Source organism: Pelophylax lessonae, assembly GCF_965119305.1.
Source record: "Pelophylax lessonae genome assembly, chromosome: 8".
NCBI lineage: Eukaryota > Metazoa > Chordata > Amphibia > Anura > Ranidae > Pelophylax > Pelophylax lessonae.
This window is the reverse complement of record NC_138775.1, coordinates 43,740,983-43,767,679: the sequence shown is the minus strand read 5'-3', so window position 1 is coordinate 43,767,679 and position 26,697 is coordinate 43,740,983. Positions and strand designations below refer to the sequence as shown.

At 51.2% G+C, this 26,697-nt stretch overlaps 1 protein-coding gene across 1 annotated transcript in view; it reads left to right on the top strand.

Moving 5' to 3' along the window:
• Nucleotides 1–16,673, top strand: part of PDHB (pyruvate dehydrogenase E1 subunit beta) — a 58,227-nt gene extending 41,554 nt beyond the window's left edge. The window contains exon 10 of the mRNA XM_082266650.1: nt 16,485–16,673. Coding sequence (XP_082122776.1) covers nt 16,485–16,633 — 149 coding nt within the window. The 3' untranslated portion in view covers nt 16,634–16,673. The remainder of the gene's footprint in view (nt 1–16,484) is intronic.
• Nucleotides 16,674–26,697: the final 10,024 nt, after the last annotated feature.

The following is a 26,697-nucleotide window of genomic DNA, read 5'->3' as shown; positions in this document are numbered from 1 at the left end:
CTTTTCCCATAGACTTGTGTTGGCAACCATTTTTTTTGTGGCTCAGGGCTGTTTCTGCCTCTAGGGGCGTGAGGTCACTTCCTCTTTCTTCCCTTCAGATCGTTCAGCAGTGTGGGGCAAGTATAGCACACTGTGGGGGGCTTTTATTGTATTTCCTGGCCTGCATTCCTGCTAGCATTCATTTTTTTTGCAGTTTCCTGTAGCACAGCACTTGCTCTCCATTTGCGGTGGGGACTGCGGGAATCGCCGATTTAAAGGGCCAGCGTCATTTAAATTGAGATTGCTATTATGGAGTCCCAGGATAGCAAATTCCCCCCAGATCTGGTAGAGGGTTCAGGTACTCCTGAATCCTCTGCTATAGTCTCACTTACTGCTGCACTTGCGACTTTAGCGTCAAAAGTGGATTTGTTGATGTCTGACCGGGCTTCTAAGAAAAGGCCTATGCCCTCTCAGTCTTCTGATTCAGAGCCAGATTTGGTTGCCACGGACAGCGTACCCCCTGAGGGGTCTCAGTCCTCTCAGTCGGATGTGGAGGAGGAGGATTCCTTCTACAGATCAGCACGGGACCGCGATGCGGTGTCCGCGCTTATTAGCTCTGTTAAAGACACTTTAAATTTGGATGATGAGCCCCACCTGTCCGGTAAGTGGTCTTCCTTTGGGACCCGCAAAGCCCAAAAATCGGGTCAGGTTTTTCCTTGTCCCGAAGAGTTTCACGAAACCGTGAATGAACAATGGCGCCATATAAAACATATAATTTTGTGGTGCCAAAGAGATTTCAGTACCGTTATCCCTTTGCGGATCCGGTTGATTCTCGCTGGACTGCGTCTCCTAAGGTGGACCACACTGTGTCCAGGTTAAATAAGGCCACTTTAATGCCCGCGGAGGATTCTCCGGTGTTTAAAGACCCGGCGGATAGGCGGGTGGAAACTTTCCCGCCACATCTATCTGGTAGCGGGTTCCTTGCTAAAACCCGTGTTCGCTTCGATAATGGTCTCTCAAGCTGTTGTGGAAGCGCACTCTGATTGCTGACTCGCCTCTCCTGCTGCTCTGGAGATGGTGGATCAAATGGTTCAGGCTGTTTTATACCTGTGTATTGAAGAGAGTCTGACATCCCTTATGCTGGGAGTCGTCTTTTTGGGGACTTTCTGGATGAACTGGTCTAGGGGATCACTGGGGGCAAGAGCACTCTGTTGCCCCAGGTGTCCAGGGGAAAATCCATTCTGCGGCAAACGGGGTCCCTCCTTTAAACCTAACCTGGGGTCCTTTTCGTGCCTTCAAGGCGCAAGACAAAGGTAAGTCCTTCAAGGCCTCTAGTGGCCAGAAGAAGCCTTGGGCGGGCAAGTCAAGCCGCCCACACTGGCACAGCGGCTCAGTCCGCCTCTGCCTGAAGCCTGTTTCAGGGGTGGCGGGACATCTGCGCTGTTTTCCCAAACCTTGGCTGGCCAAGATTCAGGACAGGTGGGTTCAAGAACTCATTCGGTCAGGGTACAAGATCGAGTTTCGATCTCGCCCAGCAGACATATTCTTTCCCTCAAATCTTCATTTAACCCCCGATCGTTTCCGAGATCTCCATTGGGCGGTTCAGGATCTCCTCGCCCAAGGGGTGGTTGTCCCGGTTCCACAGCGGGACAGGTTTCGGGTTTTTACTCAGATCTGTTCACAGTGCCCAGAAAGGAGGGCAAGGTGCGTCCGATTCTGGACTTAAAGTTTCTAAACCGCTTTGTGCGGGTTCAGAAGTTCCGAATGGAGTACCTCCGGTCGGTGGTGGCATCCCTGAGTCCAGGGCATTTCCTGGCTTCCATCGACCTCAAAGATGCATATCTACACATCCCTATTTACGAGGGTCATCAGAGGAACCTCCGATTCGCAATAGCGCAGGAGCACTATCAGTTTGTGGCGTTGCCTTTCGGCCTCGCTTCGGCTCCAAGGGTTTTTACCAAAGTATTGGCTCCTGTTCTAGCCTTGTTGCGGGTACAGGGGATTGCCATCCTCGGTTACCTGAACGATCTCCTATTAAGGTCGAGCTCCAGTGCCACTCTGTTGCGCGATCTGTCGATCACGGTTCAGACGCTCCAAGAGTTTGGGTGGACCATCAATTTTCAGAAGTCGACTTTGTCCCCTTCTGTTCGCCTCCCTTACCTGGGGATGATTCTGGACTCCGCCCAGGCGAAGGTCTTTCTTCTGAAGGACAAGCTCCGTATCCTGCAGGACGAGGTCCGGTCCCTGAGGGACGAGTTCTCCTCACTTCGGACCTGCATGCGGTCCCTTGGCTTGATGGTGTCTGCTTTCGAGGCGATCCCATTTGCACAGTTTCACACGAGATCTCTTCAAGCGGAGATTCTGGCCTGGTGGGACAGACATCCTCAGTCTTTGGAAAGGAGGATTTCTTTGAGCCTCCAAGTCAGATCGGATCTCTTGTGGTGGCTCCAGTCTCCGGCTCTGAAGGAAGGCAAGTCCTTTAGTCCGTTGCTATGGACTGTGGTCACCACGGACGCCAGCCTGTCGGGCTGGGGTGGAGTTCTGGGCAAGTTGTCTGCCCAGGACACTTGGTCGGAGGGGGAATCCTCCCTGCCGATAAATGTCTTGGAACTGCGAGCAATCAGGCTCTGTTTGCTCCGTTGGTCGGATAAACTTTGGGGCTGCCCAGTGCGTGTCCAGACGGACAACGCAACTGCGGTGGCTTACATCAATCACCAAGGGGGCACCAGGAGTGCACGGGTGGCCAAGGAAGTGGCCGAGATTCTGTCCTGGGCCAAGATGCAGATCCCGGCGATTTCGTCAGTTCACATTCCAGGTGTGGAACTGGCAGGCGGACTATCTGAGTCGCCAGACCCTGGACCAAGGGGAATGGTCCCTCCACCCAGAGGTGTTTCAGATGCTGTGTGCGCGGTGGGGATCCCTGGATGTGGATCTGTTTGCGTCTCTTCTCAACAAGGTGGGAAGGTTCGTGGCACGAACGCGAGACCCTCTAGCGGTCGCTTCTGACGCGTTGATGCCTTGGCATCAGTATCGGCTGATTTATGCCTTTTCCCCAGATTCAGTTGTCCAAATTCCTTCGCAGGTTGGTCTCGGAACCGAGGTTGGGGATTCTGGTGGCCCCAGACTGGCTGCGCCGGTCTTGGTACGCGGACATCATGCCTCCCTGGCGGCTCCCACTAAGAGACGATCTTCTGTCTCAAGGGCCGATCTTCCATCCTGCTTTACAGTCGCTGGCTTTGACAGCGTGGCTGTTGAAAGCCAGGTCTTGAGAGACAGGTCTCTCGTCGTCGGTCATTCCTACCTTGCTCAAGGCCAGGAAGGCCTCCTCAGGTAAGATTTATTATCGTACCTGGAAGGCTTATTTCGCCTGGTGCGAGTCGCAGGGGTTCCATCCACGCTCCTTTTCGGTGGCAAAAAGTTTTGGCTTTCCTGCAAACTGGTTTGGAGTAGCGTCTTGTGCTGACCACTATTAAGGGCCAGTTGTCTGCGCTGGCCATTCTTTCAGCGTCCCTTGGCATCGAATTCCTTGATCCACACCTTCATTCAAGGGGTGCGTCATCTGGCTCCCCCTAGGAGGGCACCCTTGCCCCCTTGGGACCTGAATTTGGTTCTGTCCGTTTTGCAACGTCCTCCCTTTGAGAACCTCCTGGAGATTCCTCTGCCGGTGCTGTCACGGAAAGTTGCCTTTCTGGTGGTGATCACATCTGCTCGCAGAGTGTCGGAGTTGGCGGCCCTGTCTTGCTGCTCCCCCCTATCTGGTTGTTCATAGGGATAAAGTGGTCTTGCGACCTCATCAGTCCTTTCTTCCGAAGGTGGTTTCAGACTTCCATCTCAACATCTTACCTTCGCTGTGTGCGAAGCCTAAGCATCCTAAGGAGTTTGCCTTGAATTCCTTGGATGTGGTCCGGGCGATCAGGGTTTACCTGTCTAATGAATCCTTCAGAAAGTCGGATTGTCTTTTTGTCCTTCCTGTGGGACCTCGGAAGGGTACGGCTGCGTCTGCGGCAACCATCTCAAAATGGCTCAGGCAGACGAAACATTATTTTAATACTTAAGGCTATGGACTTCCTTTACAGACACCGGAACTGTCAAGTTTCCATAAGTGTCTTGCCCTCATCCAATCGGTGTTGGAATGCAACCAGCCAATCGGTGTCCAAAGGCAATGCATTTACAGCAGAGGTAGTACTTCCGGCAGAAGTGTTCACCTATTCCGGCCCACACATCCTATCAGAGGTGGTGCTTCCGGCAGAAGTGTTCACCTACTCCAGTACACACATCAGATCAGAGGTAGTGCTTCCTGCGGAAGTGCTTACCCGGTCCGGTCTGCACATAATTGGTTTTTAATCAAAATAAAGATCGTGGAACTTTTAGTAAGAAATTCTTCTTTATTGCTCCATTTTATTTAATATGCAAGAATCACCTGGCATTATAACGGTTTGAGAGCGCAGGCAAATCGACCAGTAATGACAGGTACCCCCTTTGCAGACACCGGAAACACTTTCCCATCAGGCTATAAAAATGGCGGCAGTGATGACGCGGGCTCCCCTCCTATCTCAGTTGATGCCCAATCGGGAGGAAACGCTACAGAGAGGAGGCGCCGCGTCATCACACACAACGTCACACGGCGGTTTGCACTGCAGGCAGCCGCCGTCATCGGTGTTCCGCATAGGGTGATTTCAATGCGAGCATTTTCTCATCTAAATGTAAGTGTGATTTCTTTACATTCAATAAAATGTTAAAAGATAATGCACCATTGGCGGTTCCTTTCTTTCCCCACTTATACTGAGGCTAAGAACAGCGAATACCTACCAGAGACCGACCCATCACCTACCGTGTTGGAAGGGAGAAGTGTCTGTTGATTTACAGCTCTACCCATTCATTGATTTGGTAAGAGGCTCAACATCCCCACTCCTCTTGGATGGTGTTAGGGGTCACATCTTCCCAACCTTTTTGGTGTTTGATCTCTGGAGCGGAATCACAAATATAAATATATATATATATATATATATATATATATATATATATATATATATATATATATATATATATATAATATATAATATGCCCTAAATTCTCATCTTTCTGGTAAGAAGCTACGCTGGTGGTGGGACATTGAATTTAGTCACGTAATCTTCACCTCTTTTGTTCAAAGGCTTCATCACAACAAATTTAATTGGACTATTTTTGTATATAATTTGGGACTGTATACATCACCATGCACACCTGAGACACACTTTGGTGTTTTCACTGTGATTGCTGTGGTTTAATGTTTGTTGATGAAACCCTTCTAATGTTAAAAGCACATTTTGTTGAACACCTTCATTTTTCTTTGATGTTTACAGTACACGGTTGGTTTGTTTAAAACCCTCCCCTTGTTTGCACCTTGCAAATGAATTAATTTCAATCATCACCTTATTGATAGCGCACCTGATACACATATCCCTATAGACGATTGTGCAGGCCTATTCAATTAGGGATCAGGTTCCACCTTTCCCTGTCACAACGCACTCTACCAGAGCGATTAGTGCGTCTTGGGCCTTCCGCCTTCAGGCGTCGGTGACTCAGGTGTGCAAAGCGGCGACCTGGTCGTCCGTGCATACCTTTACAAAATTTTACAAACTTGATGTCTTGGCATCGGCTGATGCCTCTTTTGGCCGCAAAGTTTTTTAAGTGTGGCAGTGCCTTAGGGGAGACAGGGTAGTTTTGGCCTTTCTCCTCCTGTTGGGGGTTTTCCCTTTTTTTGTTTTGTTTTCCTGGGCTTTCGCTCCTGTTGAGCTTTCTTGTTTCCCAGTGTTTACCTTTCTGGTTCAGAAAAGTTTATTTTCTCTGACCTGGGTGCTGCGTTGCCTTTCTTGACGGTTACGTTTTCCCGCCCCTCACATCTACACTGCTTTGGGACGTTCCAGACGTGCAGATTGTATGAGTTGGCGGCGACTGTCAGAGGACGTAAGAGAAAATAGAATTTTTGTAAGAACTTACCGTAAAATTATTTTCTGAGTCCTTTGACAGTCGCCGCCCCCCACCCCTCTTTTGGGGTTCATGGATCGCTATACTGCTTGCTACCAAACTGAATTGGGAATGAAGCTAGCTGTGGGTATTGACCATAGGGACAGCCCCCTGTAGGTGTGTCTATACAAAGTTTTTGTGAATGTTCTAACAATCTTCTGCCTAGCTTACTCCTGTGGAGAAGGCCAATACCCAGACGTGCAGATTGTATGAGTGGGCGGCGACTGAGGACTCAGAAAATAATTTTATGGTAAGTTCTTACAAAAATTCTATTTTCTCTTTCGTTTAATGAGACACAGCTCCATGTCTTCTAGACCCTTGGGCTTATGCTGCTCTCTTCAGGAGTAGGACTAGGCGGAAACCATTTTGGCTACGCCCCCCTGAGCCAGTCCCGGGGGGTATACCATAATTTCCTGCTATAGGACTTCAGTTTTTTTTCTGCCTAGTCAAGAGGAAGGACCTGGCTCTCTGCTGGGATCTGCGGTCCTGGCATTTTTTCCTTTTTTAAATTGAATTTTTTTTCTTTTATTAATTTTGTTCCGGTGTGAACTACAATCAACAGTGGGCGGCGCACTGGATATCCTAGATCCTTGTGGTCTTCCCAGTCTGGCCTGCGAGCGCGACCCAACTATTAGCGCCGCGTTAGGTTGGACGCGACAGCCCCGGTCACGATGGTAGTCCGATCAAAGTCGCAGCATACCTCGAGCTGCAGCACCCTCATTCCAAGATGGTGTGGTGGACTGCTGGGAGTGGTGCCCGTCTGATGCCAAAGTGTGGTTAGTAGCGGTGTTCCCCCTGCCCCCTGTTGTCCACACCCCCCCTTTGCCCCTCTTCGGGTGGCACGGGTGTTTTTTTTGGGGGGGGGCTTCACTGGTGCTGGGCCAGAGGGCAGTAGGTGTACATCGCTGACGGTCCCCCTTTTGGGGGTGCCTGTACCTTTGGTGCTGCGGGGGGGGGGTCCCCTCCTTTTGGATTCTTATTTCCCTGGGGTCCTGCACAAGCGCCACCATTTTGCCGTGGATGGTGTTCTCTGGCTTCAGCGGCCATGTCGTGTAGTCCAGCAGCAATGTTTTGGGTTTCCCATTGAAAATGGTGGCGGCTATTTTCTTGTAGTGCGGTGATGTGCTGCGGGGGCCACTAGTGTCAGTGTCGGCGCTTCCTCTTTGATCGCAGTGTGGCAGGTGGTTTGGCGCTCTCCAGCTCTGGGGTGGTGAGTTCTAGTGTACGATCCTTCCTCCGCTATATACTGCACCGCAGGTGCGTTGATTCCTGTGGTTGGGGGGGGGGGGGGGTTGGTTTCTTTTTAAATTAAAAAAACACTTTGTGCACAGTGTGGCTCTGATTTTCCATGGAGACTCTGGAGCGTGTATCGCCACCTGACCCACTCCTTGAAGCTGCGGGACCCTCGGTCTCAGTCTGCTCTGGCAGCCATGACGGCAGCCCTGCAATCCCTTGAATCAAAGGTTGATATGGCCCTGCAAAGGCACCCCTTCCCCCCCCCCCCCCCGTCTTTACCTGTATCCTCTGCGTCTAAGGTGCATTTGGCTGCAGCGGATGAAGTCAGCCCACTGGGTCTGCGTCCACGCAACAGCGAGGACGAATCCTCCTCAGCCACGCATGGAAAATCGCTGATGAAGGCTGATTGTGTCAGTGCAGAAACTTTAAAGTTGGAGGACTCAGCTAATGCCGGTGCAGGTTGGCACCCGCAAACCTTGCAAGGTGCCAAAGGAGTTCTCCCTTCCTGCCTATTGTGACGAGATTGTCACTAGTCAGTGGGGTTCCCCAAAATGCATGGTTGGAATACCTAAGCGTTTCACTAGGCGATAGTTTCTTCAGGAGAGACTCCCCAAAAAGAACGGTTCCACCATCGGTCGACTCTCAGGTTTCCAGGACAAATAAGGCCACACTTTTGCCGGTGGAGGATTCTCCATCTTTTTAAGGATCCTGTGGACAAGAGAGCTGAGGCTCTGGTCCGTTACCTTTTCATCGTGGCAGGTTCAATGTTGAGGCTGGTGTTTATCACCTTGGTATCCCAGACCTTAACAGTATGGGGAAAAAGTGTTATGCCAGGATCTGGAAGGGGGTCAACACCCTCCTGGACTGGCAGATCAGTTGATCCAGGGGCTACAGTTCATTTGTGATGCATCTTTGGATGCGGCCCCCTTGGCTGGCAGAGTATCTGTGACGGCAGTGATCCTTCGCCTCATTATTTTGTGGAAGTACTGGTCGGCCGCCAGGCTCCAAACAAGGTGCTGACTGATCTTCCTTTTTGTAGGTGATCGGTTGTTCTGTGGCTCTATGGAGGAGATCATTAAGGGCCTTACGGGAAGTAAGAGTACCTTCCACAGGTTGCTAGGGGCAAGGAACCTCGTTTGTAAACGTGGTCCTTTTTTCTCTGCCGACACGTGACCCTTTCGTCCAACTGGATTGCAGGAAAAGGGTTCAAGACCCAGCCATACTTTCGTGAGCGGCTTCAAGAGACCCTGAAATGGCAAGTCAAAAGCGGGCCCTGTTGGTTCCGCAGACGAGCCTTCTTCAGCCTGAACGGGCGCCCTCACCCGTATATGGGGTGGGGGGGTCATCTTTGTTTCTTTCTGGATCGAATTTCGGTCCTTGACTCAGGCAAGGCTCTTTCCTTCCCACTTACACTAGTCTCGCAACCGGCTGCAGGACCGGTTATCACAAGGAGTCATTGTGCCGATTCCAGAGTCGGAACATTTTCAATGTTTCTGTTCAAATCTGTTTACCATTCCCAGGAAGGAAGGCAAGGTCCGCCCGATCTTGGACCTCAACACTCTGAACCACTTCATGCGGGTTCAGAAATTTTGAATGGAGTTCGCATGCTAGTGGCATTCCTTCATCACAATGATCTTTTGGCCTCTTAGCGATATCAAGGGCGCTTACCTTCATATTCCAATATGACGGGCACCAGCCTTTTTCTTCGCTTTGCCGTGGGCGATGAGTACTGTCAATTTGTGGCGTTACGCTTTTTCTCGCTTCAGCTCCCCGCTTTTCCAAAAGTTTTGGCCTTGCTTCGACAGAAAGGGATCGTGTTACTAGGCTACCTAGACATTCTGCTTCTGCGTGCAGTCTTCATCTGCTTCTGCGTTGCAGTCTTCATCTGCTTCTGCGTTGCAGTCATCATCTGCTTCTGCGTTGCAGTCTTCATCTGCTTCTGCGTTGCAGTCTTCATCTGCTTCTGCGTTGCAGTCTTCATCTGCTTCTGCGTTGCAGTCTTCATCGGCTCTAGAAGCCTATTTGCACATTACTGTGCAAACTATACAAGAGTTTGGATGGACACTGAATTTTCAGAAATCGGCTCTGACTTTGTCCACCTAACTTACCTACTTGGGTCTGACGCTGGATTCAGCCTCGGCCTGGGCGTTTCTTCCACAGGCGTCGCTACTGGAAGTTTCAGGATGTCCAATTGTTGGTAGTCGCTCAGGACTTGCATGCAAGTGCTGGGTCTGATGGTATCCACCTTCGAGGCGCTTCCGTTTGCTCAGTTCCATACCAGACCTCGGCAAAGAGAGATTCTTGCCAAATGGACCTGCAGTCACTGGACAATCTGAGCCAGAGTAAAGGAGGGTCTTTGATATGGTGGCTAAGCCTCACTTGAGAAGTCCTTTCTTCCCCTGTATTGGACAGTGCTTCCACGGATGCTAGTCTGTCCGGGTGGAGAGATGTCTTGGGGAAGGTGCAGAGGTTCGTGTCAAGGTCTCGGGATCCTCTGGCCAACGCCACAGATGCCCTGGTGGTCCCCTGGGGTCAGTATTGTCTGATTTACGCTTTTCCTCCTATGCAACTTCTGTCGAGACTGCTACGCAGAATCAAGGTGGAAGGGCTTCCAGTCATTATGGTGGTGCCAGACTGGTCTCGCTAGTCTTGGTATGCAGGCCTGGTAAGGCTGGTAGCGGACGTTCCTTGGAAGTCATGATTCCTACACTGTTGAAATCTACTTCTAGGAAGGTTTATCATCGAGTTTGGAAGGCGTACATTACTTGGCGTGAGTCTCGTTCCTTTTTCTGTCTCGTCTGTTGGAGTTTCTACAACTAGATGTAGATCAGAGTTTGGCTCTGGGCACCATCAAGGGCCAGATTTCCACCTTGGCCATATTTTTTTCCAAAGGCCGTTGGCGGCGAAGTTCTTGGTTCACACTTTTGTGCAGGGGGTTTGCCATGTGGCTCCTCCAGTGCAATCCCTAGTACCTCTGTGGGATCTCAATTTGGTACTGTCGGTACTTCAAAAGCCTTCTTTTGAAAATGTTCATGAACATGCTCTGCTCACTGTCTCAGAAGGTGGACTTTTGGTTGCTACTACTTTTACGCGTAGGGTGTGGAGAGTTGGCTGCCTTGTCCTGTCGGTCACCTTACCTGGTGGTTACTGGGGACAAAGTGGTGTTACTACCCTGTCAGGCGTTGCTTCCTATGGTGTCTCTGGGTTTCATTTGAATGTAGATATTGTGTTGTCGTCCTTTTGGCCCAAGTGAAACACTCTAAAGTAATTGCTCTACACCTTCTGGATGTAGGTCGGGCAATTGTACCTGGCGGCGGTTAAGTCTGTTCGGTAATCCGATTTTATTTATTTTTGACTTACGGATGGACCTCGTAAGGGGCAGGCTGCGTCTGCTGCGACCATTTCCAGATGGATCAGGTAGACAGTGGGGCAGGGCTCTTCAATTAGGGGTTGGGTTCCTCCTTTCCCTGTCAAGGCGCATTCTATGAGGGCGCTTGGTGCCTCCTGGGTATTCCGTCATCAGGCGTCAGTGGTTCAGGTGTGCAAGGCGACTACGTGGTCGTCTGTACACACATTCATAGCTTTTTTTTTTTTTTTTTTTTTTTAGAAGGTGGATGTACTTGCATCTTCGGATGCTGCTTTTGGCTACAAATTGTTGCAGAGGCTCCCTGATGGTGAGCTCCAGCTCTGGTTGAGCTCTTGTTTTACCTGGTTGGCTACGTTTAGCCTTGTTGGGAATTGTATATGTTGTGTTTTTCCCACCCCTCATGTTCACACTGCTTTGGGACATCCCGAGGGTCTATAAGACATGGAGCTGTGTCCATCAGTGAACCAAAGAGAACTGTATTTTTGTCTTATCGTAAAATCCTTTTCTCTGAGGTTCCCTGACAGACACAGCCACCCGCCCCCCTGTTGGGTTATGTATTCTTCTGACACTGCTTGTTACAAACTGGTCCTATAGCAGGAAGTGATGGTATATCCCCTGGGACTGCCTCAGAGGCATAGCCAAAGGTTTCTGCCTAATCCTACTCCTGAAGAGAGCAGCATAAGCCCAAGGGTGACGTGGAGCTGTGTCCGTCAGTAAACCTCAGAGAAAAGGATTTTACGGTAAGACAAAAATCCAGTTATATCACAGCGCCCCCTGTGATCGTGCCCTCCCCCCTTTTTCCTCTCTAATCAGTGCCCCCTTTTTTTGCTCTGCTCACTCAGCTCCTCCTGTCCACTGCTCCCTTGCATGGGAGTCTGCACAGCCCCCCTTAGAGTTCACAGAATTTCCACTTACACTGTAGGGGGGAGCTATGTGGGCTCTTAATGTAAGGGGGAATGCTGTGGTCTCTGGTGTAAAGGGGAACTGATGCAAGGTGGGGGGCTTTGGTGGAGAGCCCCTTACATCAGACTCCACAGAGCACCCCTTAAAGAGGAAGTAAACCCTCCTCTGACACTTGTACCTATAGGTAAGCCTTTTATAGGCTTACCTATAGGTACTGTAAATATCTCCTAAACATGTACCGTTTAGGAGATATTTACCTTACATGCAGCCAGTGACGTCACTGGCGCATGCGCTCTGAAGGAACGGCCGCTCGTGCCGTTCCTTCAGAGTCCCATGCTGTGACGTCACCGCGGCTCCAGCCAATTAGATGGCCGGATGCCGCGATCCCGGAAGACGGGCGACTTAACATGTCGCCCGTCATACAGGTGAGTGAGCGGCACGGCGGGGGCTCGTTGTAAGGTAAGTATTTCATAATGAGCTAGTATGCGATGCATACTAGCTCATTATGTGTTTGTCTTTCAGGTTGTAAAAAAAAAAAAAAATAAACGAGTTTACAACCTCTTTAACCACTTTGTGCTGACGCCTCCCAGCCCTTGAAGGGGTTTCTGATCAAAAGCAGCGATCGAGAGCTTTCGCAGCAGGCAATTGTGCTTGGAGCACCCAGGGTGCATGCTCTTAGCACAGCTGTGTTTTGCAGTTTGGTACGCTCATATGCGGCCGCTCAGTGCCAAGGCCTACCCGCCTGAGTGGCCACATATTTGTTTAAAATTTGTTTACACACTGGAATGCAGAAGAGAGGACAAGCTTACTCATTCCAGGATGGAGGCTCTGGCATTGGCTGTCAGCTTTGCTCTTCTGGCTGGTGGCTTCTGGCTTCAAACTTCAGACCCAAGATGAGAGGGGCGGGAGGAGGAACAGATGAGCGCGCTACTCTTCTGTCTGTGCAGAGAAAGAGTGGGTGAACTATTAGCCCTGAGCTGTGTGAGAGGCGCTCAGCCTTCCAGCCAACCAGGAGGTAAGCGGCGGCCACCAGTTAGTTTTGAAGCTGTCTGGACTGCGGTCGTTGTTTACTCCCTTCTGTGCTGCCTGGTCATCAACCGGCCATATGGCCAGTCTGGGCCTGGTGGATTCTCTTGCCTGCATTCAGAATGATCTCTTCTTGTGGGTCTTTTTTTTTCTTTTTTCTTTTTTTTTCTTCTTGTGAGCCTTCATCATCGTTATAACAGCGTCATGATGATGAAGATCTAAGAAGGCCGAGCCACACAGATGGCAGCAGGAGCAAATTACTATTTCTTTCTAGTTTTGGATAGAGTAGGTAAGGATTACAGCATCAGACAGGTTTTGTATTTCTAAAGGCCCATACACACGTACCAATCGTCGGCCGACGACCGATCTGCCGGTTTGTTAGTATGATACAGCCGACAGCGCACATTCGGCCGAAAAGAATCTGTCATGCAAGCATTAAAATTTTTGTATGCCGACACCAGAGCGGCCGATTGTTCGCCAGTCAGTACAGAATTCAGCCGACAGACCGCAGATTTGCAAGACTGGGCATGCTCAGAAAAGGAAAAAAACAGGGAAAGTTAACCATTACATGACATCACTTCTGCAGTCGGCTGTAGTCGGCAGACAAAATTCTTGTGCAGTCTTTTTTGCACTTTTCAACAGACACCGACAGCCCTGGACAAAAGACGGCCGATCGGTACGTGTGTACGGGGCTTTAGTCTATGGAAATGCAAAGTCCATTTGGAGGAGGTCAACTGCAGGTCAGATGTACCATGTATCATACTGTTAATGAATTCTGAATGATCTTAGAGGTGGCTTTAGGTGGATTTAACAATATCCCTATTCTTCCAAACTAATCCATACATATCCACTCCCTGAAGTGGAATTGAACAAATTTAAAAAGGGGCCCTGCAGTGCTAAAGTGGTTGTAAACCCACTTTAAAGTCTTTTGCCTATAGGTAAGCCTATATTAAGGCTTACCTATAGGTGCTATAAATATCTCCTAAACATGCACAGTTTAGGAGATATTTACAGTGCATGCAGCCGATGACGTCGGTGCATGCGCTCTGAAGGGACAGCTACTCGTGCCGTTCCTTCAGAGCCCTATGCCATGAACAGCGGCTCCCGCGCGGAAGTGATGTAATCGCGCCTCTGGCCAATCCGATGGCCGGAGGATGCGAACAAGGAAGCAGGATGGTCAGACACGTCAGCCGTCCTGTAGCTGAGCGGGCGGCACTGTGAGGGCTTTGTTTTAAGGTAAGTATTTCATAATAAGCTAGTATAGATTTAACCTGTCAAAGGAAGATCTGCAGAGTTACGCTGTCAGTGTTGGGGTGCTTCCATCTTCTCCTGGGCTTCCTTCCAAGTTCATGCTTTTTGGCTGCTTGAGCCTTGGTTAACACCTGTGTGATGCGGGATACTGCATGTGATTCGCACAGGGATCACACCTCATGCCTGTGCAAATCACATGTAAATATCTGCAATGTTCATTTTGTATGTCTCAAATTGCGCCGCATCCACACCAAAATGGTGTTTGAATTTTTTTCTCTTTCTTTCATTGACGGACTCAGCTCTATCTTTGACCCTTGAGTTATGTTGCTCTCTCTTCAGGAGTAGGACTAGGCGGAAACAATTTTGGTTATGCTCCTGAGGCAGTCCCAGGGAGTATACCCTCACTTCCTGCTATAGGACTTCAGTTTTTTCTGCCTAGTCAGGAGTAAGGACCTGGCTCTCTGCTGGGATCTGCGGTCCTGGCATTTTTCCTTTTTTTAAATGGAATTTTTTTTTTTTTTTTTTTCTTTTTACATTTTGTTTGTGTGAACTACAATCAACAGCCGGACTGGGCGACATAATGGACATCCTAGATCCTTTTATGGTCTTCTCAGTCTGGCCTGCGAGCGCGACCCAACGGTTATCTCCGTACTAGGTTGGCAACATAGCCCCACTGGACAGGGACTGGTCGACGTGTGAAACACCTCGCGAGGTCACATACTCCTGGTCACGATCAGTCGCAGCATACCTCAGGCCGCAGAACCCCCATTCTAAGATGGGGCGGTGGACTGCTGGGAGTGGTGCCTGCCTGATGCCAAGGTGTGGTGAGTAGTGTCCCCCCCTCCTCCTGAATTCTTGTTTTGTCATAGAATCCTTTTCTTTGATGATCATTGAGACACAGCTCCTTATCTTTAACCCTTGGGTTATTCTGCTCTCTTTAGGAATAGGACACTAGGTGGAAAATTAACTACGCCTATAGGGCAGTCCCAGGGGGTATACTCCCACTTCCTGCTATAGGACTTCAGTTTTTTTCTGCCTAGTCAGGAGTAAGGACCTAGCTCCCTGCTGGGAGCTTTTGGTCCTAGCATTTTTTCCTTTTTCAAATCAAATGCCAGACTGGGTGACTCACTGAATATCCTAGATCCTTACGGTCTCCCCAGTCTGGCCAGCAAGCACATGCAGACCGCAGCTCCGCGCTAGGTTGGCCTGCGAGTGAAATACCTTGCGAGGATGCATACGACCTGGACGCGGCATGAGTCGCAGCATACCTCTGGCCGCAGCACCCCCATTCCAAGACGGGGAGGTGATCTGTCCAGAGTGGTGCCCGCCAGTCCTTAGGTGTGGTGAATAGTGTCCCTCCTCCCCTCTGGGAAATTTGGGGTGGAGGAGGGCCCCTCCCTGGGTTTGTTAGGCCCCCCATGTGCCCTACCCTAATGTTGCCCCCTCCTCACTACCGGGGTTCCCCTGCGCTGACACCCAACCCCCCCCCCTTCTTTGGAGTGGCTGTTCTGGCCTGGTGTGGGGTGTGAGGTGAGCTGTGGCTGAAGGGGGGAGGAAGCGTGCTGCGGTGGCTTAATTTTCCATTATTATGGGCGGAAATGTCCTAGGGGGGGTCCCTGACTTGGGTCCCCCTTGCTGCACTAATGTACCTGTGGGGTCCCTGGGATCCTAGGAGTCGCGTGGCACCGCTATTTTCCCGTGGCTGAAAGCATGGGAGCTCGGCAGCCATGTTTGTGTAGTCCGGCACCATTTTTTAGTGGCTTCCAATGCAAGTCAATGCAGTGGCCATTTTCTTGTAGCCGAATGGAGCGGTGATCGGCGGTGGACCTCAAGTGATGGCACTTCAGTTTCCTCTTCCTTTCTGATTGGTGTCCAGCAGGCAGCTTGGCGCGCTCTGTCCTCCCAAAGTGGGAGGTGAGTCCCCAGGGCTGTATATACTCCCTCTTCTACTATAGCAGCTAGCTTGGTGTGCTGGGACCTGTGGTGCCATCGGTGCAGCAGTGGGGAGTTTCACAGCCTTTCGTGTGTGTGTGTGTGTTTTTTTGTAGAGCTATTGCTAGCAGTCCCTAGAGCATGTGTCGCCACCTGACAATGAAGGAAATACACACATTGTTCCTTTTTGTACAACAATAAAATCCTGTTGTTTTATTTTACACTCTCTGAGGCTGCAGGACTCTCTGATTCTCAGTCCGCCCTGGTGGCCCTGATGGTGGTCCTGCAGTCCCTTGTGTCTGTAGGTCTTTTTTTGAAGAGCCAACAAAAGAAACCCCCCTGCCTTCACCTGCGTCCTCAGATTCTGAGGCTGATTTGGCCACCGCGGACGTGAGTCACCCCACGGGGTCTGCGTCCACGTACTTGGAGTGCACTGACAGTGAGGATGGTTCCTCTTCCACTACATCTGCACAAGAAAAGGCAGTGTGGGAAACTTTAAAAATGGAAGACACAACTACTGCAGCACCAGTGCAATTTGCTACCATCCAAGGTGACTAAGGTTTTCCCCTTTCCTGCCTATTTTGACGAGATTGTTGCTAGTCAGAGGGGCTCTCCAAAACACATGGTTGGGATACCTATCCCTAAGGGTTTCGCTACGAGGTATCCTTTTGAGTCCCTCTTAAAGAAACTGAAAGTTCCACCGTGGTGGCTTCTTGGTTTTTGGAATATACATTTTATGGGAGTGTCAATTGATATCTAAAGATATATATTTTTTCTTTTTCAGGTCCTGCATTCAACTACCTGGATTCCCCCGTGTTCCGTGTAACTGGAGCTGATGTCCCCATGCCTTATGCCAAGATCTTGGAAGAAAACTGCATACCCCAAGTAAAGGATATCATATTTGCAGTGAAAAAGACTCTAAATCTTATCTGAATGCATATAATACTGTATATATAAAGTCATTTAAAGGTCATATACATGTCATTCTAAAACCAGGTGTCCTGACATCTATGTCCCATTTTACTTTGGAAAAATGTTTTATAGGAAGAAAGAATTTCATTCTATGCTGAGTAAATGACAACCTGGTTAAATCCTGGAGGGTGTTCCTGTATTGGTGGCTTTTGTCCAGTGCCAGCATAGCCTCTTCCGACACTCCATCCAATCTGTCCTCCTCATAGTGAAAGATGTTTTAAAAGATTGACAATATTTATTAGAGTAACTAAGGCACTTCTGTATAAAACCGCTTCTCTCTTGAATGGTCCTGACAATGAAGGAAATACACACATTGTTCCTTTTTTGTACCACAATAAAATCCTGTATTTGATCTGAGTCTTGTTTTATTTTACAGTAAAGGTTTCTACTAGGGTTGTACCAATGGTAAGCATTTGCATGAGTATTGGTACTCGTGCAAATGCACCGATACCTGCTGGCCCGGTTCTTTCAGCTGTCGGCGGGATTCTCCTGCTGACAACTGAAATATACACAAAAGAATGCAGCATTATCGTTTGTTAAGGGTGCTGTGTCCTTGACAGCTGATGGGATTCCCCGCTGACAGATGAATGTAAACAAAACCAGGGGCAGTTGTCCCTAGCCATCAGTGTGTCTGGAGGAGAGAAAAAAAAATCATTGTGGTCAGATAACTGTGTGTATGGTAATAATAGGGGCCTGGAGCAAATCAAGGTGGAGATGTGCAGGAGTGTTCAAAAACTCACATAGGTGTGGTAAGTAAGGTGTACTTCACTGCCAGGTTGAATGGATGGCTCAGCCCCCGGATCTCCTGAGGGGGTCTTGACAAGGAGATACCTTCATGGGCTGGAGGAGACCCACACAGACTCAGAGGGGACATTGGAGCTCGTGGAAGCAAAAGCTAAACATCGTGCATGGTCTCCAGCTTTTGGGTGCTCTCACTGAGTCGGCATCCTCTCGGTTTGGTTTCTAGTTATCCTCTGTCTTAACAGCATTTTTTCTGGCTGCATAGTCTGCAGTTTACCAGTGCTCTCATTGTTAGATGCTGGTGGAAGTGCTCTGCAAAAGATACAGACATCCCCTCTGAGTCTGTGTGGGTCTCCTCCGGCCCGTGAGTGTGTGGTGTTCGGGTCCAAACAGCTGTCACCGACTCTGTCCCTTGTTAAGACCCCTCAGGAGAGCCAGGGGCTGAGCCAATTTGATTTGGCAGTGAAGTACACCTTGCAATCTGTGTGAGTTAATGAACGCTCCTGCACATCTCCACCTGCGCCAAGCACCTAGTGTTACTATGCATACAGTTATCTGACCGTGATGATTTTATTTAACAAATTCTGTTGATCTACTTTTCTACGTTTTCTCCTTCTCCTCATCTTGATCTCCCTAAATGCTGAAAATAGGTACTATAACTGGAGAGTGCAAAATCTGCTGCAGCTGTGCATAGTAGCCAATCGGCTTCTACCTTCAGCTTGTTCAATGAAGTTTTTGGAAGCTGATTGGTTTCTAGGCAGAGCCACACTGGATTTTGCACTCTAGTTTTAGTAAATCAACCCCTCTGTCCTCTGTGCAGCTCAGCATTATTCACCATCCACCCAGCCAAATAACAAACGCTCCAAAGGTAAACATGAAGAAAAGTAAGTGCAGTGTAAAACCATTTAATGGCACACAATAAGAGAAGACTTAGATGAAAATTCCTGAAGAGTAGGCATATGGTGACATCACAGGAGTATGTTCCATAACCAATCTGATGAAGGAGCGTTACTGTGCATGCTCCAAAACATGTCATCGCACCCGTGACGTCACCAGGTTCCTGCGTTCCACTGCGACCTCAGCTCCGGACCTTCCTCCCACACCTCTCCTTCAATCCCCCCCATGCTGCTAGATGACTTTTAGGGAAAGGGAGCCAGCAGGGAGTTTATGGAACGTACTCCTGTGATGTCCCCATATGCCTGCTCTTCACAAATGTTTGTATAAGTGTTCTCTTATTGTGTATCATTAAATGATTTTACACTGGACTTAGAGGTCTCTTGCTTTTTGCCTTTTATTATTAGAACCATGTCCTGTGGTCTAATGAGACCAAGATAAACTTATTTGGTTTCAATTGTGTCAAGCGTGTGTGGTGGCAACCAGGTGCGGAGTACAACGACAAGTGTGTCTTGCGTAGAGTCAAGCATGGTGGTGGGAGTGTCATTGTCTGGGGTTGCATGAGTGCTGCCAGCACGGGGGAGATACAGTTCATTGCCAACATGTACTGTGATATACTGAAGCAGAGCGTGATTTCCCTCCCTTCGGAGACTGGGATGAAGGGCAGTATTCCAACATAACGACCTCAAACACACCTCCACCAAGACAACCATTGCCTTGCTAAACAAGCTGGGGGTAAAGGTGATGGACTGGCCAAGCATGTCTCCAGACCTAAACCCTACTGAGCATCTGTGGGGCATCCTCAAACAGAAGGTGGAGGAGCGCAAGGTCTCTAACATCCACCAGCTCTGTGAAGTCATCATGGAGGAGTGGAAGAGGACTCCAGTGGCAACCTGTGAATCTCTGGTCAACTCCATGCTCAAGAGGGTTAAGGCAGTGCTGGAAAATAATGTAAAATATTGACACTTTGGGCCCAATTTGGACATGTTCACTTAGGGGTGTACTCACTTTTGTTGCCAGTGGTTTAGACATTAATGGCTGTGTGTTGTTATTTTGAGGGGACAGCATATTTACACTGTTATACAAGCTGTACACTCACTACTTTACATTGTAGCAAGGTGTCATTTCTTCAGTGTTGTCATATGAAAAAATATTTCCAAAAATGTGAGGGGTGTACTAATTTTTGTGAGATGCTGTATATTTAGCAATAAGACACGCTGAAAACATCAGCTCACAGGAATTGTGCAGCAGCCAATGTAATGGCCAGACTGGTCCAGGAAAGCTTCCTCCTTCTGATCCTTTCCTACGCGCTTTCAGATAAGGTCTGCCTGTCAGTATTAAGGAGGAGCTGATGGTCCCCTCCGCTCTTCCCCATGGAGTGGCAGATGTCAGTGGACACCCTCACTATCCGATCCTGCCCGCAAAATCCAACAGCTGGTTGTCCTATTTTCCATCCGTCTGGCGGATGGGATGAGAAGGGACAGGCGGTCAGTTTCCCTATAGAGAAGTGTGACTGCTCAGCGGAGTGGACAGGAAATCCCCCACTGAGCTGTGTAAAAGGGGTCGTCCTCTTCACTACCCCTGACAATCTACACTCCGATCCCACTGTTCTGTCAGGAAAAACCTACCCGTGAGAAATGCCCACCCTCGTCACTTCCTGTGCACCTACCTCACCACTACCCTCGTCACTTCCTGTGCACCTACCTCACCACTACCTTCGTCACTTCCTGTGCACCTACCTCACCACTACCCTCGTCACTTCCTGTGCACCTACCTCACCACTACCCTCGTCACTTCCGGTGCACCTACCTCACCACTACCCTCGTCACTTCCTGTGCACTTACCTCACCGCTACCCTCGTCACTTCCTGTGCACCTACCTCACCACTACCTTCGTCACTTCCTGTGCACCTACCTCACCGCTACCCTCGTCACTTCCTGTGCACCTACCTCACCACTACCCTCGTCACTTCCTGTGCACCTACCTCACCGCTACCCTCGTCACTTCCTGTGCACCTACCTCGCCGCTACCTTCGTCACTTCCTGTGCACCTACCTCACCGCTACCCTCGTCACTTCCTGTGCCCCTACCTCGCCGCTACCCTCGTCACTTCCTGTGCACCTACCTCGCCGCTACCCTCGTCACTTCCTGTGCACCTACCTCGCCGCTACCCTCGTCACTTCCTGTGCACCTACCTCGCCGCTACCTTCGTCACTTCCTGTGCACCTACCTCACCGCTACCCTCGTCACTTCCTGTGCACCTACCTCGCCGCTACCTTCGTCACTTCCTGTGCACTTACCTCACCGCTACCCTCGTCACTTCCTGTGCACCTACCTCACCACTACCCTCGTCACTTCCGGTGCACCTACCTCACCACTACCCTCGTCACTTCCTGTGCACTTACCTCACCGCTACCCTCGTCACTTCCTGTGCACCTACCTCACCACTACCTTCGTCACTTCCTGTGCACCTACCTCACCACTACCCTCGTCACTTCCTGTGCACCTACCTCACCGCTACCTTCGTCACTTCCTGTGCACCTACCTCACCGCTACCCTCGTCACTTCCTGTGCACCTACCTCGCCGCTACCTTCGTCACTTCCTGTGCACTTACCTCACCGCTACCCTCGTCACTTCCTGTGCACCTACCTCACCACTACCCTCGTCACTTCCGGTGCACCTACCTCACCACTACCCTCGTCACTTCCTGTGCACTTACCTCACCGCTACCCTCGTCACTTCCTGTGCACCTACCTCACCACTACCTTCGTCACTTCCTGTGCACCTACCTCACCACTACCCTCGTCACTTCCTGTGCACCTACCTCACCGCTACCCTCGTCACTTCCTGTGCACCTACCTCACCGCTACCCTCGTCACTTCCTGTGCACCTACCTCACCGCTACCCTCGTCACTTCCTGTGCACCTACCTCATTGAACCTGAGGAGCTGAGAAGTGCTGGGAGGGTGTGGATTTCTCACCTTACACCGCCTCAGGGTTACATTAAAACATCTCTGGAGAGATGGAAATTATAAAAGGAATGGGAGGGGGGAGGTTTGGAGTTAAAATAAAACAGGTTCTTTTGTTACTTGTCCTGGGGGAGGGGAGGGGAGGGGGGGGTTTGCCAACCTCCAGATCCTCCTAGGGGAAGGGGGAGTCCCAGGTGAGCACTGTGTCCATGTTGGGGGGTACAGGCAGAGAGGTGTGGGGGGGGGGGGGGGGGAGATTCTATTTATTACAATGACTCCTCTCCAGATATCTACATTATGATGTGTGATGAACTCTTCCTTTCCTCTGAGCCCAGGTCCGTGTAATATACCGCAAATCTATAAGACAGCAAATCAGCGGCCTGCTTTTACTGCCCCCAGTTGGATTGGGGTGTCCTCTACACTGTGATTGGCCACCTGGAAACCATACATTGCCCCCTACAGTGCTGGGAACTTCCCCTGAACTCCTCTCCCCAGAGGCACTGGGAAAGACCTGCTGAATGCGGATAATAAAAGTATTTGTGGGAGTGAGAAGCGCCCATCCCCCCTCCCCTCCCCCGCACATTATACCGGACACAATGAGAAGACTCGGTAATAATATTCCTCATCCCGCTCAGCCAGCCCCTCCCCTCCTGGGCGGAGTCATTATGGAGGATTTCCAATCACTGCCGTCTCCTCTCCTTTCCCGGAAACGTCCAATAACACCGACCAATCCGAACATCCAAAAAATAAATAAATAATTTTAAAATAAAAAAAAATAAATTCCCGCCACTTAGTGCGCATGCGTCAGATTCCCGCCTTGCGCATGCGCAGTTCGGTCCCGAAATTCCCGCCACTTAGTGCGCATGCGTCAGATTCCCGCCATGCGCATGCGCAGTTCGGTCCCGAAATTCCCGCCACCTAGTGCGCATGCGTCAGATTCCCGCCGTGCGCATGCGCAGTTCGGTCCAGAAATTCCCGCCACCTAGTGCGCATGCGTCAGATTCCGGCCGTGCGCATGCGCAGTTCGGTCCCGAAATTCCCGCCACCTAGTGCGCATGCGTCGGATTCCGGCCGTGCGCATGCGCAGTTCGGTCCCGAAATTCCCGCCACCTAGTGCGCATGCGTCGGATTCCCGCCTTGCGCATGCGCAGTTCGGTCCCGAAATTCCCGCCACCTAGTGCGCATGCGTCGGATTTCCGCCTTGCGCATGCGCAGTTCGGTCCCGAAATTCCCGCCACCTAGTGCGCATGCGTCGGATTCCCGCCTTGCGCATGCGCAGTTCGGTCCCGAAATTCCCGCCACCTAGTGCGCATGCGTCAGATTCCCGCCTTGCGCATGCGCAGTTCGGTCCCGAAATTCCCGCCACTTAGTGCGCATGCGTCAGATTCCCGCCTTGCGCATGCGCAGTTCGGTCCCGAAATTCCCGCCACTTAGTGCGCATGCGTCACATTCCCGCCATGCGCATGCGCAGTTCGGTCCCGAAATTCCCGCCACCTAGTGCGCATGCGTCAGATTCCCGCCGTGCGCATGCGCAGTTCGGTCCCGAAATTCCCGCCACCTAGTGCGCATGCGTCAGATTCCGGCCGTGCGCATGCGCAGTTCGGTCCCGAAATTCCCGCCACCTAGTGCGCATGCGTCGGATTCCCGCCGTGCGCATGCGCAGTTCGGTCCCGAAATTCCCGCCACCTAGTGCGCATGCGTCGGATTCCCGCCTTGCGCATGCGCAGTTCGGTCCCGAAATTCCCGCCACCTAGTGCGCATGCGTCGGATTCCCGCCTTGCGCATGCGCAGTTCGGTCCCGAAATTCCCGCCACTCAGTGCGCATGCGTCAGATTCCCGCCGTGCGCATGCGCAGTTCGGTCCCGAAATTCCCGCCACTCAGTGCGCATGCGTCAGATTCCCGCCGTGCGCATGCGCAGTTCGGTCCCGAAATTCCCGCCACCTAGTGCGCATGCGTCAGATTCCAGCCTTGCGCATGCGCAGTTCGGTCCCGAAATTCCCGCCACTTAGTGCGCATGCGTCAGATTCCCGCCTTGCGCATGCGCAGTTCGGTCCCGAAATTCCCGCCACCTAGTGCGCATGCGTCAGATTCCGGCCGTGCGCATGCGCAGTTCGGTCCCGAAATTCCCGCCACCTAGTGCGCATGCGTCGGATTCCCGCCGTGCGCATGCGCAGTTCGGTCCCGAAATTCCCGCCACCTAGTGCGCATGCGTCGGATTCCCGCCTTGCGCATGCGCAGTTCGGTCCCGAAATTCCCGCCACCTAGTGCGCATGCGTCGGATTCCCGCCTTGCGCATGCGCAGTTCGGTCCCGAAATTCCCGCCACCTAGTGCGCATGCGTCGGATTCCCGCCTTGCGCATGCGCAGTTCGGTCCCGAAATTCCCGCCACCTAGTGCGCATGCGTCAGATTCCCGCCTTGCGCATGCGCAGTTCGGTCCCGAAATTCCCGCCACCTAGTGCGCATGCGTCGGATTCCCGCCGTGCGCATGCGCAGTTCGGTCCCGAAATTCCCGCCACCTAGTGCGCATGCGTCAGATTCCCGCCATGCGCATGCGCAGTTCGGTCCCGAAATTCCCGCCACCTAGTGCGCATGCGTCAGATTCCCGCCTTGCGCATGCGCAGTTCGGGCCCGAAATTCCCGCTACTTAGTGCGCATGCGTCAGATCCCCGCCTTGCGCATGCGCAGTTCGGGCCCGAAATTCCCGCTACTTAGTGCGCATGCGTCAGATCCCCGCCTTGCGCATGCGCAGTTCGGTCCCGAAATTCCCGCCACTTAGTGCGCATGCGTCAGATTCCCGCCTTGCGCATGCGCAGTTCGGTCCCGAAATTCCCGCCACTTAGTGCGCATGCGTCAGATTCCCGCCTTGCGCATGCGCAGTTCGGTCCCGAAATTCCCGCCACCTAGTGCGCATGCGTCAGATTCCCGCCTTGCGCATGCGCAGTTCGGTCCCGAAATTCCCGCCACCTAGTGCGCATGCGTCAGATTCCCGCCATGCGCATGCGCAGTTCGGTCCCGAAATTCCCGCCACCTAGTGCGCATGCGTCAGATTCCCGCCCGGCGCATGCGCAGTTGGGGGGAGAATTTTTTTTTTTAATTCATTCATATTTTTTTTTAATTGATCAATTAATTTATTTGTATTTTTTTATTTATTTTTAAATTAATTTATGTAAGTGCAGTGATTGGAAATCCTCCATAATGACTCCGCCCAGGAGGGGAGGGGCTGGCTGAGCGGGATGAGGAATATTATTACCGAGTCTTCTCATTGTGTCCGGTATAATGTGCGGGGGAGGGGAGGGGGATGGGCGCTTCTCACTTCCACAAATACTTTTATTATCCGCATTCAGCAGGTCTTTCCCAGTGCCTCTGGGGAGAGGAGTTCAGGGGAAGTTCCCAGCACTGTAGGGGGCACTGTGGGGTTTCCAGGTGGCCAATCACAGTGTCCTCTACACCCCAATCCTGAGGGTTCACTCACCTGGGGGGCAGTAAAAGCAGGCCGCTGATTCTTGGGCTCAGAGGAAAAAAAGAGTTCATCACACATTATGATTATTATGTAGATATCTGGGGAGGAGTCATTGTAATAAATAGAATCTCCCCCCCCCCCCCCCACACCTCTCTGCCTGCACCCCCCACCCCCAACATGGACAGAAACACAGTGCTCACCTGGGACTCCCCTCCCCCTCAACATGGAGTGCGCCTACTAGCGCTATCCATCAGTGCCGCCTACTAGCCCTATCCATCAGTGCCGCCTACTGGCGCTATCCATCGTTGCCGCCTACTAGCCCTATCCATCAGTGCCGCCTACTGGCGCTATCCATCAGTGCCGCCTATCCATCAGTGCGCTATCCATCAGTGCCGCCTAATAGTGCTATCCATTAGTGCCGCCTACTGGCGCTATCCATCAGTGCTGCCTACTAGTGCTATCCATCAGTGCGCTATCCATCGTTGCCGCCTACTAGCGTTATCCATCACTGCCGCCTACCCATCAGTGCGCTATCCATCAGTGCCGCTTACTGGCGCTATCAATCAGTGCTGCCTACTAGTGCTATCCATTAGTGCCGCCTACTGGTGCTATTCATCAGTGCCACCCATCCATCAGTGCGCTATCCATCAGTGCCGCCTACTGGCGCTATCCATAAGTGCCGTCTACTAGTGCTATCCATCAGTGCCACCTACTGGCGCTATCCATCAGTGCCGCCTAGTGGCGCTATCCATCAGTGCAACCCACTAGCGCTATCAATCAGTCTTGCCTACTAGTGCTATCCATCAGTGCCACCTACTAGTGCTATCAATCAGTGCCTCCTACTCACGCTATCCATCAGTGCCACCTACTAGCGCTATCCATTAGTGCCGCCTACAAGTGCTATTCATCAGTGCCGCCTAATAGTGCTATCTATCAGTGCCGCCTAATAGTGCTATCCATCAGTGCCGCCTACTAGTGCTATCCATCAGTGCCGCCTACTAGTGCTATCCATCAGTGCGCTATCCATCGTTGCCGCTTACTAGCGTTATCCATCAGTGCGCTATCCATCAGTGCGCTATCCATCAGTGCCGCCTACTGGCGCTATCAATCAGTGCTGCCTACTAGTGCTATCCATCAGTGCCACCTACTAGCGCTATCCATTAGTGCCGCCTACAAGTGCTATTCATCAGTGCCGCCTAATAGTGCTATCTATCAGTGCCGCCTAATAGTGCTATCCATCAGTGCCGCCTACTAGTGCTATCCATCAGTGCCGCCTACTAGTGCTATCCATCAGTGCGCTATCCATCGTTGCCGCTTACTAGCGTTATCCATCAGTGCGCTATCCATCAGTGCGCTATCCATCAGTGCCGCCTACTGGCGCTATCAATCAGTGCTGCCTACTAGTGCTATCCATCAGTGCCACCTACTAGTACTATCAATCAGTGCGGCCTACTAGTGCTATACATTAGTGCCGCCTTCTTGCACTATCAATCAGTGCCGCCTACTAGTGCTATCCATTAGTGCCGCCTACTAGTGCTATCCATCAGTGCCGCCTACTAGTGCTATCCATTAGTGCCGCCTACTGGTGCGATTCATCAGTGCCGCCTACATGTGCTATAAATCAGTGCGCTATCCATCAGTGCCGCCTACTAGCACTATCCATCAGTGTGCTATGCATCAGTGCCGCCTATCCATCAGTGCCAGCTACTGGCGCTATCCATCAGTGCCGCCTACTAGTTCTATCCATCAGTGCCACCTACTAGTGCTATCCATCAGTGCCGCCTACTAGTGCTATCCATCAGTGCCGCCTACTGGCGCTATCCATCAGTGCCGCCTACTGGTGCTATTCATCAGTGCCGCCTACTGGTGCTATCCATCAGTGCCGTCTACTAGTGCTATCCATCAGTGCCGCCTATTGGTGCTATCCATCAGTGCCACCTACTAGCGCTATTCATCAGTG